This window comes from Stegodyphus dumicola, chromosome 5, assembly GCF_044657685.1.
Source record: "Stegodyphus dumicola isolate Sdum_Otavi_A_Nest chromosome 5, ASM4465768v1".
NCBI lineage: Eukaryota > Metazoa > Arthropoda > Arachnida > Araneae > Eresidae > Stegodyphus > Stegodyphus dumicola.
This window is the reverse complement of record NC_140772.1, coordinates 49713543-49727002: the sequence shown is the minus strand read 5'-3', so window position 1 is coordinate 49727002 and position 13460 is coordinate 49713543. Positions and strand designations below refer to the sequence as shown.

The window sequence follows — 13460 nt, the reverse complement described above, 5'->3', positions numbered from 1 at the left end:
AATAAGTGGGCGATTCTGCACTTATTTGTGCAAAATTGTTTCTAAGTGCTTAGTAGCTAAAATCACGATCAGAATTTTCCGGAAAATGTGACATTACATGTCTCATGATCTCTCATTTCTCTGAGACAAAATAATCTGTGATTCGAACTGTGTACTTCTCAGATTATTGCTAAAGTCCTAGCTAGTAACCTTTATCGCCTTACCAAAATGTCGCCAAACTACCTGTTACCACATTCTAAAGATTAGCCCACATTCTTGTTAAGCATTCACTTTTATTAAGAATTTCCAGGAAAGGCTAGGGGTACTTTTTATTATAAAATGCCGAACATGTGCTGGTATTTCCGTTTTATGAGTAAAAGCAGTTTATTGATATTAGATCAAATTCATCATAAAATCTGACGAAATACTTAAGTTATTCTTCATAAGAATGTGTATTTTTCTGTATCACAGTTTCGAAGATAGATAAAACGGAAGTTCCCATAATAGCTAGGAAAGATCTTTCATTAATTCTACGCACTTTTTACGTAGGGCAAAATTTTTAGTAATAAATCAACTAAAAGAGGGTTCCGGGAAATGAAAAATACAAAAGGGACAAGGAGATTAAAACTGCACTTTCCAACTTGTGCCAATATATGAAGGCCTAATGAAGAATGTCAGATTCACTCTCTCATTTACTGTGTAATTTAGGGTACATTATCCATAGAACTATATGTTAAAAAACGTACTTTTTTCCCTTTGTTTAGCAATAAACATGTTTGAATGAGTTATTTGATTAAATTTTTATTCTTAAATGTTTTAAAATTGAAAGGCAATCTTTTTCGAATTAGATTCACGCTATAAAAGTAAAATCTGTGAAAATATGTGATATTAAATGATTTAATACTTTTGATTTTCAGTCTTGTTTTGAAGAGTGGAACCTTGTTAAATGTGCTTATAAATCTAGAGAGTAGTAATTTTAAAATATTTGACACGAACTTCGCTATCTCTCTCTATCTCCTCCCCTTTTTTGGGGGAGGGGGGATTGAATTTTTTATGCACATTGGATATGAAAAATTTAAGAGACAGGAACAAAAACTGCAATAAACAGAAAAGAAAGCTAAAATGTATGTGTGGTGAGCTACGAAATTCTAAAGACGGGAGAAATGTTCTTAGGGACTCATTAAAATGACTTCTAAAAATTAAAAGTCTTCGGAAATTGCTGAAAGAATTCATGTCACTAGAAAAGAGTAATACCTGCCAGGTAAAAATTTGATGTGTAGTATGTGGCCCATAGTGCTGCAAAAGATGCATATTAGCGTTGACTTTATTGGAAACGTTTGTAGATGTAATGGGGGTCCCACTAAATGACGGCTAAGTTGGATCCCGCTTCCAGCCATCAAATATCTAATGTCTAAATTACTGAGTGCGGATGAGCTGCATAGCTTTGTATCGTGGACTCCTCAGGAGTGTTTTCGTTGGTTATTGGCTCCTAAAACCCATATAATTGTGAAACACTCCACAGTCCTCAAATTAATGTTTGTTAAGGCCGCCTGCGCTGAATTCCGATCTTACTTATATCCAAGTTCCGTAAAGCACCCAGAATCTTTTTAGGGTCACGTGTTTGTCCTGAAGTTCAGAATTTTATCGGCATTCTTGTTGTCATGGTACATTGGTGATATGAGAAAGCCTATATTTTCGCTCTACTTCTCAAATACAGTAACCATCTCGTGAGCTTCAACTGTTAGATTATATTAAAAGTAGCAGACACTGTAAAAATTTGCCATTCTGAGGCGGCCGCAAATATAAGACGACCTTACATTTTTTGAAAGTATTTAGCAAAATAAACCTAGTGTCCTGAACTTGAAGTCGATTTACAGGATAGGCAATTAAATGGTTTTGAATACCAAACTGTTATGTTAGTTTTCGTCATGGTCTCCTTAACTAACAAGGCTAGAAGATTAGTAAGGTATGCATTTTTAGACACAAATAATAGCTCATATAGCTAGATAAAGCAGTTATAAACAATTCAAAGAGAGCAACAGTAATAAGGCGAAATTCACCTTAGCACATGGAGGAATGCCATACATCAGGACAGTCGCTCTCAAAGCAAAGTCCAAAGCTGTAATCACTAAGCAGAGTCTCAAAGATGTAAGCACACTAAGAACCTACTGCAGAATTCACTAACTGATCAATAGCCGCTATGGACTTGAGTAAGCATTTCTATAACCTTCAGTGAGAATCTCTCCTACGGTTTCGAAAACGCATTTTTCTGAAATTTCTAGAACATCGCCAATTTAGTAAGAAACCGCCAGTTGTCACGCATTTGAAACATAACAGTCAAGTGATAAATTAGTTACAGTTTTCATATATTTTTCAAGAAATATGAAAGGTGGTATGGAGAAGGAAAGACGACTTAAAAGGGGGAAAAAAACCGCCAACACTATATTTTTAAATGCGAGTCTGCCCTTAATAATCGGATATACTTTTCAAATGTGCATTTGTCTATCGTCAACTTCTCGAGAGGATTTTAGCATGCCTTGTATTTTGAGTGTCTTTTGCTGCACAACCATTGTACGCTCGCAAACAACCGTACCATCTCCGGGATTCGAATCCGAGCCCTTCGGTATGGCTATCAGCGTCACTAAGCACAATATCCGCCGGGTGGCGTATATTTTAAAACAGGTACAGAGAAACTAGCTTAGCATCTCTCTATTACTACATGTGGTGAGGTATTGTTGAATTAACTATTGAACTTCTACCTCAGTTTTGAAGACGAACATTCCGCGGGTGGTCTGATGTTCTTCCCTAGCACCAACCTATCAAGAGGAGTTTCGTTATGCCTTGTATTTTGAGTGCCTTTTTTCGCGCAGACCTATACGCTTACAAAATCCTTACCTTCTTCGAAATTCTAAAATATAAAACACTTTCTACTGTAAATTCGCTGTTTTAAAAATGGAATTAATGTCTGCCGCATGACGTGGCAAAACGAAGTTTGCATGCGGCATGGATTTAATTGTATCCTCCCCGTTACCTGCATATTAAGATGCGTGCATTTTATAACTTTAAAATTATGGGACATTATAATTCAATGAATTGTATATTAACTAATAATTTGATTCATTTCTTAAAAAAGGAACACACGATTTGTCCAACGACTCCTCAAAAATTTAGTTTCGAAATCCTTTTTGAAACAGTCTCTGTATATTTTAGATGCGGCATGTAGAACATATTCTACAAACGTTTTCTTCTAAATTTACTTCCTTCAAATGTTTTACTTAATAAGACAGCTCATATTCGCTCTTCCTCCTTGGCAACTCAGTCGCCATGAAATTTTTAGTAACTCTACGCAAATTTTTACTGTTTTGGTGAAATTCGAAAAGCTAGTTCTTCAGTTTAATCTTTCTGTTAAATACACTGTATATTTTGATTTCATTAAATATTGCACTTCAGACATTTACAATTTCTTACTTTTTACCCACTCGTGGTCTTTCTTTCTCATTTTATATTCACCATTTTTAGAATCCCTTACTAATGACGTCTTTAAGGTGCATCGGTTGCAAATCCTTTGAGATGGAGACAGAGAGGAGAGAACTTTTTTAACTAAACAAAGCTTTCATCTTTCCTTTTTTCTTTTTGTTACCGGTCATTCTTTCCGTGACTGCTTACCTCTCGAATTATAATGAGTACAAGACTGCTTTTCTTGCAGGATTAATGATCGAGTTATAAGCGCCAATGGAGTGTCGTTGGAAAGCGTTGATTACGCAACTGCAGTCCAGGTCCTCAGAGAATGCGGCACGACTGTCAACTTGGTGAGTTTAGTAGATTTTGTTGACTCTTTTTTTATTAAACTCAAATGCTTTATTTTCCATTTGAAAATTTGAAAGCATATTTGTAATATGTATTCTAATTAAAATTTTAACATTTGTGCTATATTGTGAATATATATGTATTTAACCATACATTTTAATTTCCAGGGGATCGCTTGCATTAATTTTTTAAATGTACATTTATTGGAGGAATTTTCAGTTTGAATGTTGAAATAAATGGATGCTTTTATTCCCTAAGTAAGCATTAGCCTATACACAGGGTGGTCACAAAAAAATTCCAATATATGAACCCCTAAGCGGCGTATCCGCTCAACCAATCGAAATGAAATTTCAGATATTGTTATTTAAAGGTATGCACTTGAGATTGTGATGATTTCGCGGTTACAGTGAAAGTCTCAGTGATGATTTAAAACAGTAGAGCTCTCGCGGTTACAATGTTACATTGAGAGCATTTCGCAGCAGTGAAAGGTTTTCGAAATTTTTCGAATGGCAGCACCCATTTTTTTTTTTTTTTTTTTTTTTTTTTTCCCTGCACAAACTGATCAGCGCATTGAAAACGTTGAAAATGCAGGGCATTGGAACGGTACACGTACGATGAAAATTGCCGACGTAAGATATTTGCAAAGAAGAGCGTTATAAAGGACCAGTGACAATGCAAGAGAGGAGACGGGAAAAAATTTTTTATTGGAATTGCAAGCTTTGAGTGTGTGTAACATTTTAAGATAGCGGCATCTCCCATAACTTTGCAGTTTCGTGGCCACTGAGATCCCCTGGCCTCACGTCGATGGATTTCTAGTTCTGAGATTATCTGAAATCTAAGATATACACATCAAATCCACGAGATTTTTCAGAACTGACTGATGACTGCGTTATGTTGAAAACTTGTATTTCCAAAATAAAAGTTTCCGCCCCTATCTCCTCTCTTTTGATGTCACTCATCCTTTACAATGCTGTTCTTTGCAAATGCTTTACGCTGACGGTAACTTTTCGTCGTATGTGTATCGTTCCTACGTCATTTATATTTTACAATGCTCTGATAAATTTGAACAAACAAACAAAAAAAAAAAAAAAAAAAAAAAAAAAAAAAAAAAAAAAAAAACTGCTTGTTGGCATTCGAAAATTTCGAAATTTTTTAGCTGTAACCGTAAGTGTGAGAGCTCTTTTGTTTTAAATTATAACAATCTCGAGCGCATGCCTTCAAATAACAATGAATATTTGAAATTTCGTTTCGATTGTTTGAGGAGATAGGCCGCTAGGGGTTCATATATCGGGGAAGTTTTTTAATGACCTCTCTGTAAGTACACATGCGCAACGTATTTGGAGTTGCTAAATTGCCCTGCTTACAGCTGCAGTGACTTACCCTCCCATTCTACACTGAGTGCAAATCAAGTTCACAAATTCATCAGGCCCGAGAAGAAGAGAGCCGCTCGTTCGCCAGGGCACTGACAACTTACAAATGATATTTACGGATCACAATCCCAGTTTTGATCCAAATTGTAGACTTTTCACAGCAAGAAACATGAATAATCAACGCAACCTTCGCAATGTTTCCAGTCACGGGTCTTCCAACTGTTAGTGGATGTACTCACTTACGTAACAAGAGTAAACTCGGGGAAATGTGATAATTTTATGAATTCTATTCTACTGAAAAGGCGACTTGGTAAGAGATATGAGACCTAATCAGTTTAAATCCAAATCTCTGTAGAGAGTATAAGCAGAAAATATGAATTCCATCTCTGGGGCTTGAATCGCGGATCCCCCAGGTGCTAGATGGATGTGTTAACCGCCCATACCAGATAAACACGCAGAGAGGAATTCCATAACCCCTCATAATTATATTTAATGACCATACTTCATAGAAGGATTTCAATATTCTTATTTTTCAGATGTGAAAAGTCATTTCAAAGCGGAGTTTTCGCAAATGCAAAGTAGAAGATATCTGCGTACCAGTTTTTTTTATTTTTTATTTTATTTTTTGGATTTATTATGATGATATGGTGAGGATTTTATTTATTTATTTCTGGAAAGAGTTGCACTGATATTCGCTTCTTATAACAAACAATCATCGGGTCGCTGACACGGCGATAATATTTTAAATTACGATAATGTCTATTTTATTTCCCAAAATAAACCTTATTTACATAATATGTCCCCAAAGCAATACACAACAGAGCTCGTAACACTTCTTGGTACATTGCTCATGCTTTGCTGTTCTTGGAATGACCATTATTCTTGCTTTGTGTCCGATAACCTCCAAAGAAATAAAATGACTCAGCCACTTCAAATCTTGTGTTATTGGTGTGGGTGAGTCAATGGCCAGTATAGTGTTCTTTCATCATCACTGTAAGCACGTAAATACAATTTATCGAGGCCACTTTATGTCACAGACGGAAAGTAAATAAGATAAATCACTATGTATCGTGCTAATGCCATTCACAAAGGCAAGGTTAAAAAGTGTCTTGTATGGCCGGCAGGATATTAATACTATTTAAATACTTGGTAACGGTAAATAACGAATTAAATAAAAAGTTGTCAATATGAACTTTTAAAACTTCTATATAACTAGCACTATATGTCCCCTTTATATTGGGCTATTTTAGAGTAGTTCAACAGATGGCGTTGTAAACAAGGGTGGATCGATCAAGCAATGTAATCATAAATATAAGCATCAAGCAATATAATATAGCATCATAAGTAATATATAGATCATCAAGCAATGTAAGCTTGTGCTCAGGCATTGAGAAACTAGGGCACTACAAAAAAGTCCTTAGATTTCAGAAAAGGAGGCACTGATTGCTGGTTTTACAATGGCATGGTGCAGCTAAATCAAAAGAGGCAGATTATAGGAATGAAGAAAAATTGGTGTAAGCATGCTTTATTACATTAAGGCTTTGAATTTCATCAAATTTTAATTTATGCTAATTAGACATTCATGAAAAGAACGGAACATAAAACTTAATTTATTAAGTATTGTATTTTTAACAGATTTTAAATCACTTTGTTAAAAAAACGGCAGATTGATTAAATTTTGGAAAAAAATTAAATATATTTTATTTTACTAAATAGAAGTTCTCTGAAAGCTGACATTGTGCGGCTACATAGAAGGCGTTATATTTTCTCCAGTAACTCTCTAGACGATCGATGATATATGTATGATAGCGTATCATAGCGTAATAAGAAGAATGTAACGGTCTAAAGTTATTTAAAGGATTTCCCTAAGAACGCTACTGATGTCAAAACTCTAATACAACTGGACTTTTTTCGCATCTTAAGTATGACTTCTGTTAAAACTTGCTATTTAATTATCTCCTATACTTATGCTGCTCTGGCAATTATATACCTATATTATGCTGTTTGGCAATTACTTTCTCCTGTCATGCTGCTTTGGCATTGGCAATTGAGCACAATTGCCAAAGCAGGATAATGTTTACATATACAATTTCTCATCACTTTTGTTATCAACTAACTGCCTGTAATTTTTGCTTCCAGTCATCCTCTGCTAGTTGGAAACTTGTTTTGTGAAAAGTACTGTTTTTCGTTTATTCAGAAACATAGTTAAAGTTCTGAAATATTTGAGAATTGGTTGCAAATAAAATTAATTATAATCATAGTTATGACTTTGAACATTTGAAATAATTTTATCTCGCACGTTTTGAAGAAGCATACTGCAGCGGCGGTGCAAGTGTTGTTACTGCGTTCTTGTGTGGTCTTCTGACGCCATCTAAATGTGGCAATCAGAAACATTTGTCATTGTAGAATGCTGCTGCAGATTTTTTTATGGCGATGTTTGCAAATAAATTGTAGCAGACAAAGTCGATATCCGTAACTGCTGTGCTAGTGCTGAGCCTTCAGTTCGGGACCTTTCTGGCCGTGGCATGGCGTCTCAAAAGTGAACTCTGGGCTCAAGCATTGAAGAGATGACTTTCGTATGCTGAGTGAAGTCGCCTAATTATTTTTTAAAAAAATATTGTTACGAAATGTACAGGCGTTGTAAGATAAAGCAGTTTTAGGGTTTCCATAAAATGGCAAAGGAAGGCAGGGTTGAATTTGGCGAGAAATCGCCCATTTGGCGATAAAATTGGCGATAAACCATGGACGGATGGAGAACTTTCTGGAACGAGTTCTTACCGTTTTAGCCCAGAATGTTTTCGAACACAAGCCGAAAGCTATATAAACCCTGCTGGTTCTCTGTCAATTAGTGTGTCTCAGTGAGTGTGCCTCGTCTAGCAAGCCGTGCGGAGTCGATCGAGTTGACAGCTGGGCAACGTGTGCCGAGTGGGTCGTCGAGTGCACCGAAGGAGTCTCTTAGTGTATCGCGGTTAGAGCATCGTCGAGAGAGCGTGTTGAGCTCCGGGAACGACTAAACCGAAGAGTCGGGAGCTGTGCTCGTGTGTCGTCTAGTGCATCGCGAGTTGTAGCGTGGAGAGTCTCGAGAGTACGTGGAGTTCCGAGAACGACCAAGCAGAGTCAGGAGCTGTACTCTGGTGCTTTGCAGGAAGCTCCACCGTTATTGCCTGACAGTGTGAAGGCTGTGTTGCTGATTGTTCCAACGTGTTTATAGTAGATCTTCGACGACTGCAAAAGTGTTTTGGAGCTGTCCTGATTAATATTGATAAATAAAGTGTGTTTCGATACTTCATCAAGTGTCGTCGTTATTCACTCCAAATCTACGAACCCCGTACGAACGTGAAGGAAGGATATAACGTAACGAACTGGTGTCAGAAGAAAGAAAAACTTAACAATATTTATAAAAATATGGTACGATAGTGATATTTATTCAATACGATAGTGATTTATACAGACAGGGAAACCGCTGCATTGAAGCTACTCAGTAATCTTCTTGCAATGAAAGAAGTATCGAAATATTATTAATAAACTAATACTATTTATCATACAACGTACGATTGCAATGTAAAAGATGCATTAGTGATGTCGCATGTTTATCATAATCCCTCGTTATGAGACAACAACAACCAAAAAATTCATTGTGTTTTCAAACTATATATATTTTTTAAGAGAGAAAGAATGTTGTATTTGATGCCTTCACAGTTTCCGTCTGCTTCTGTAATAATTAAATTATAATATTTATAGAATTCTTATCTCTGAACGCCTACTAGACAAAAATTGCAAATTTATATAGCCTATTTTCAAGAGATTTTTATTTAAAGCTTTCAAGTATATAAAATGTAGCTTAAAACATAAATATTTTCGTCTTCAGGCGCAATTTCGGAGACAATTTCATTGCATTGGGACATCATTTCAAAAGATAAGGAATACAACCAATGTACTTTATGAAAATTTAAAGAATTCATTACTAAGAAGCATGTGTTGCTTCTATAAAATATAGCACGTCGTTCTTGAGGGATTTTTGTTGCCGCTGAATTCTTGAGTTGGGAGTCCTAAAACCGGGATTTATTGAAAGTTCTCTAATCTCTATCCCCTAGGCGAGAAACATAAAACCTAACCCGACTTTATTGTCCAAGAATCTCTGCCTGGGCAGCATTTCCGCCCATCAATTTCTGTTAAGACTGTAACCTTTATAAAACGCATTATTTTTAATGCCGACGGCAACAGCAATAAAATCACTTTCCTGCCTATCAAGCTATATGTATAGTCTGCATAAAGCCATCATGCCATTTTTTATTATGATTGTGCGCTGGCCATGATGGTGATAAAAGCCAGAAAGTGATTTTTACAATTTCAAGTTTAAAGATGTTTGCGGAATGGAATACAGAAAAGGTATCTTCAAAATTCGCGTTTGCTTTTTGATAGTTTAGTTAGAAAAAAATCTTTAGAGCCTCAAAGCAAATTAGTTTTGATTGTATTGTGTAAGATGTTTAATATTCGTTGTTAAATAATATAATTCTTTGTTTTTCTGTTTTATTTATATGTGACTGCAATTATTTCTGAATTACTCCCCCTCAAGAGCATAAGTTTGATTTTTATCTCTGGGTTTTTTTTTTTTAATCAAGTTAAAACACTGGGAAAATTTGTGCTGCCATGCCAGCGAGAGCAATTTTTAAAAAAGATTGAAGGGTTAGAATGAGATTCCATAGATTCGCATATTAATCAAGATGAGATTATTTTATTGGCATGTCCAACTTACCATATGTCTGAGATATTGCAGTTGTTTCTTAATGATTTTTAATTGATGTGTCTAGTAGTTTTGTAACTAAAGAAATGATTTTCCGAACGGCGTAACGAGTCCTGGATTTTATTGGCATTTTACGCGAGAATTTGAAAATGAATTTTTCTTTATTTTCCAGAAACATATTTCGTAAGATTTATAATCCGAGAACGTTCCATGTTGTAACTTGTATGTCGGGTCATAACCTTATCGCGGCTTAAATATCCCGAATATTTTCCCGAATTTTAGGAGATTTCCGAAGATTTCTGAATTTTAATTTTTCCCGTGAATGTTGAATAAATCCGGGATACAGAATTTTTCATTCTTGTATTTTAATTGTTTGATATTTTTTATTATATTTAAATAAATTTTATGCTACTTTACAGTAGAACTGCAAAAATACTCGACAAAGTAATCCTATTCCAAATACATTCTAGGAGATAGATCTTTGAATAACTTTAATTGAATTGCTTTAGTCTGAGATTTGAGTAATTATAATTATATATAATAAATAATACATACTTTTGGGGGGCCGAATTTCTGGAATACGATGGGAAGACTTTTGCGTAAAGTTTCTTTTTATCTTACATGAAGTTGTCCTCTGTTGCTTGTCAATGGTGATAAACAATTTCGAGGCCGAATGATTTTTTTTTTTTTTTTTAAATCTGCTGTATCACGAAGAAAATCTCTGTGCGCCCAGTGTGATGTATAAAAAACAGCGTCCAATTAAATTGACTCAGTGTGAAATAATGATGTTGAATAATACATGTCCAAGAATATGATTGATTTATAAATGTAAATTTCATCTAAAGATGTACGATATAATTTTTATTCAGTTTGTAACGTTGCGCGCCTCCAACTTGCACGCAACCAAGAGGTGACTGTGAAAACTGGATAAAATACAGAGTCTTGTGAAGGGTTTAAGTCCCTTTTTATTCAACGTAAAAATTACAATTGCGTGCTCTTGACGCTCACAGACTGCGCCAACTCGGCGGTCAAATAAAAATAATAACCCGAAAAGAAATTAAAGACAAGACTCTAACTACGAGGCTCTCTAAAATAACTAACTCACCGCGTTTTACAATACCGCTGCTAATTCAGCAGACTTGAAGCTCACTTGAACGATTAACACTACTTCCCGCCAAGCACATAGGCCGAAACGCGGGGTTCTTCAATTTCTCGCTAACTACCTCCGCGCTCGTGAAGTAAGAATATCACACACCGAACTCGTTTCCTTCCTATATTTAAATGATAATACTTCCGCTGATAATTTGAATCCTTGCGCGTTCTACTCAAATTTACATATTATGGCATTGGCAGTTCCAGGGGAAAGTAAGGCTTGACAGGAAAGATAGTTTAAACTTAAAATAAATGTTAGTTAAAATAAATATAAACCCTACAAGTTATATATATTTTTTGTGTTATTTTTGCGTTTTTCCTGTAAGTCATCGCAGTATTAACTGTTACTGTAAACTTACTGTTACTGTAAAATTACTGTTTCAAATTATTTATTTCATCTGCATAACACTAAAAGTTAAAAGGTGCAATTTTGTTCGCGAAAAATATTGTACACACATGAACCTATAGTGTGAATAAATTAGTATCTCTATAAAGACATGATAATTTGCCAAAAGTGTTAAGGAAAGTGAATTTTATACCCGATCCGTTCCTAGAATTTTAATTTTACTTCAGTTTTTATGTGTATTAAAAAAGGGGGGACTTAGAGGGGATGGAATTGGATCTCGGTTTTTAGTTGATCATTTATCATTAATTCATTAGGCATGTAAATTCTACAAGAAAACTTTTTCATAACAGTGGTATTCTAGCCTTCCAGAATTATGCAGCAGAATTAGCATACGAAGAACTGACGTATCTTGTAATTTTTCGAATAAATTGTTTTATCTGAAGAACCGTCATAACTATATATAACCTGTAAGATGTTAAGATATTCAAGATTGCTCTGCTTAATGGTTGAATGAATTTCTCAGATTTTCTTTGAATAAGTGTGTACCTTTTCTGAGCAAAATTAAAATAAATAAGAGCTGGTTTACAATTTAATTCCTTGCTCGGTTATTAAAATTTATCTTATTTAGATAGCGAAAAACACTGATGCCTTGGATGCATTAAATCAAAAGTACCTTACTGTTTGTTTGTCAACCTAAGCAACGGTCAGTAACCTGTGTGTTGACATATGTTCTTTGATTGCTTATGGAACTGTGTACGGTTAGAAGATGTCATTCACCTATGCATCAGGTGACTTTTAATATCTGATGTGATGTACTGTGTAGTTACTTATGTTATGTGTGTAATCAGAGGATCTCATCTACCTAGGCAATAGGTGTCTTCTATGTATACTTGGATGTGGCAACATGGCTGTAATTTAGCATTTCTCGTTCCCATTTAAGCGATCATTTAGGCATTCTCTGTAAAGAACTGCGAGAAAAGAATAAACTTTTATTCTCTTATTGCTTTTGTAATTAAAATGCAGTCATGGGGGAAAAAAAAAAAACAGAAAATTAGAATCAGAAGCTTTTCTACATTTCCTATATCTTAAATCTTGCCCTATCATTTCAAATGAAAAATTTCAAGAAATGCAAGAAAAATATTACGACATTGCTACGACAAGAATCTGAAAAAAGATTTTAATGATTTGAAGCCCGATTTTATATTATTTTTATCACCATTAAAAAGGAATGTGAGAAACTCAATCTACAAATGGAACTAATTATTTACAGCATGACATAAATCTTATTCAGAGGTATGAAGATGCTGGTTTGATTAGCTTTTGTTCGTATCTGTTAAAAGATACATATCCTCAGTTAAGAAATTTTACAATAAGAATAATCGCTTTGTTAGGCTGTGATGTTGCGTGGCTCCAACTTGCCCGCAACCGTAGTAGTGACTGCTATGAACTGAAAATTACACAAACTCTTAAGAAGGGTTTAACTCCCTTTTTATTCCACTTTAGAAGTTAGAGATGCGTTCACTTGACGCTCACAAACTACGCCGACCCGGCGGTTAAATAGAAATCAGAAAGTACAACTAAAAATAAATAACAGTATGAATAAATAACAAGTCACTACCTACGAGGCTCTATAAACGTGACTAACTTAACCGCGTTCTAAGATACAGCTGAGATTTCAGCAAACTTTCACAGGTCGAAACGCGCGGTTCTTAAATTTCTACCTAGCAACCTTCACGCTCGTGAATCAAGAAAGCACACCTACAACTTCGTTTCCCTTCTATCTAACTCAAAATACTTCTGCTAAAATTTACATACTCTGCGCGTTCTACTAAAATTTACATACTCTGGCATTGGCAATTCCAGGGGAAAGTAAAGGCTTGACAGGAAAGATAGCTTAAAATAAATGTTAGTTAAAATAAATATAAACCCTACAAGGCAGTACAAAAATTTTCGCAGTTGAAACTTAATAAGTGTGAGAAAAGAACGTTTCTAGTAATTTTAATCCAGGGCTACAAACTTCAAGAATTGAAACGCCATCAAGTATCAACAGTAAGAAATGAAA

At 35.0% G+C, this 13460-nt stretch overlaps 1 protein-coding gene across 5 annotated transcripts in view; it reads left to right on the top strand.

Moving 5' to 3' along the window:
- The window catches only part of LOC118190059 (tight junction protein 1-like), a 663736-nt gene that overhangs the window by 583171 nt on the left and 67105 nt on the right, over nucleotides 1-13460 (top strand). For all 5 annotated transcript variants that reach the window (XM_085816638.1, XM_085816637.1, XM_085816639.1 and 2 more), the window contains one exon: nucleotides 3686-3788. In XM_085816638.1, the coding sequence (XP_085672764.1) occupies nucleotides 3686-3788 (103 nt within the window). The remainder of the gene's footprint in view (nucleotides 1-3685; nucleotides 3789-13460) is intronic.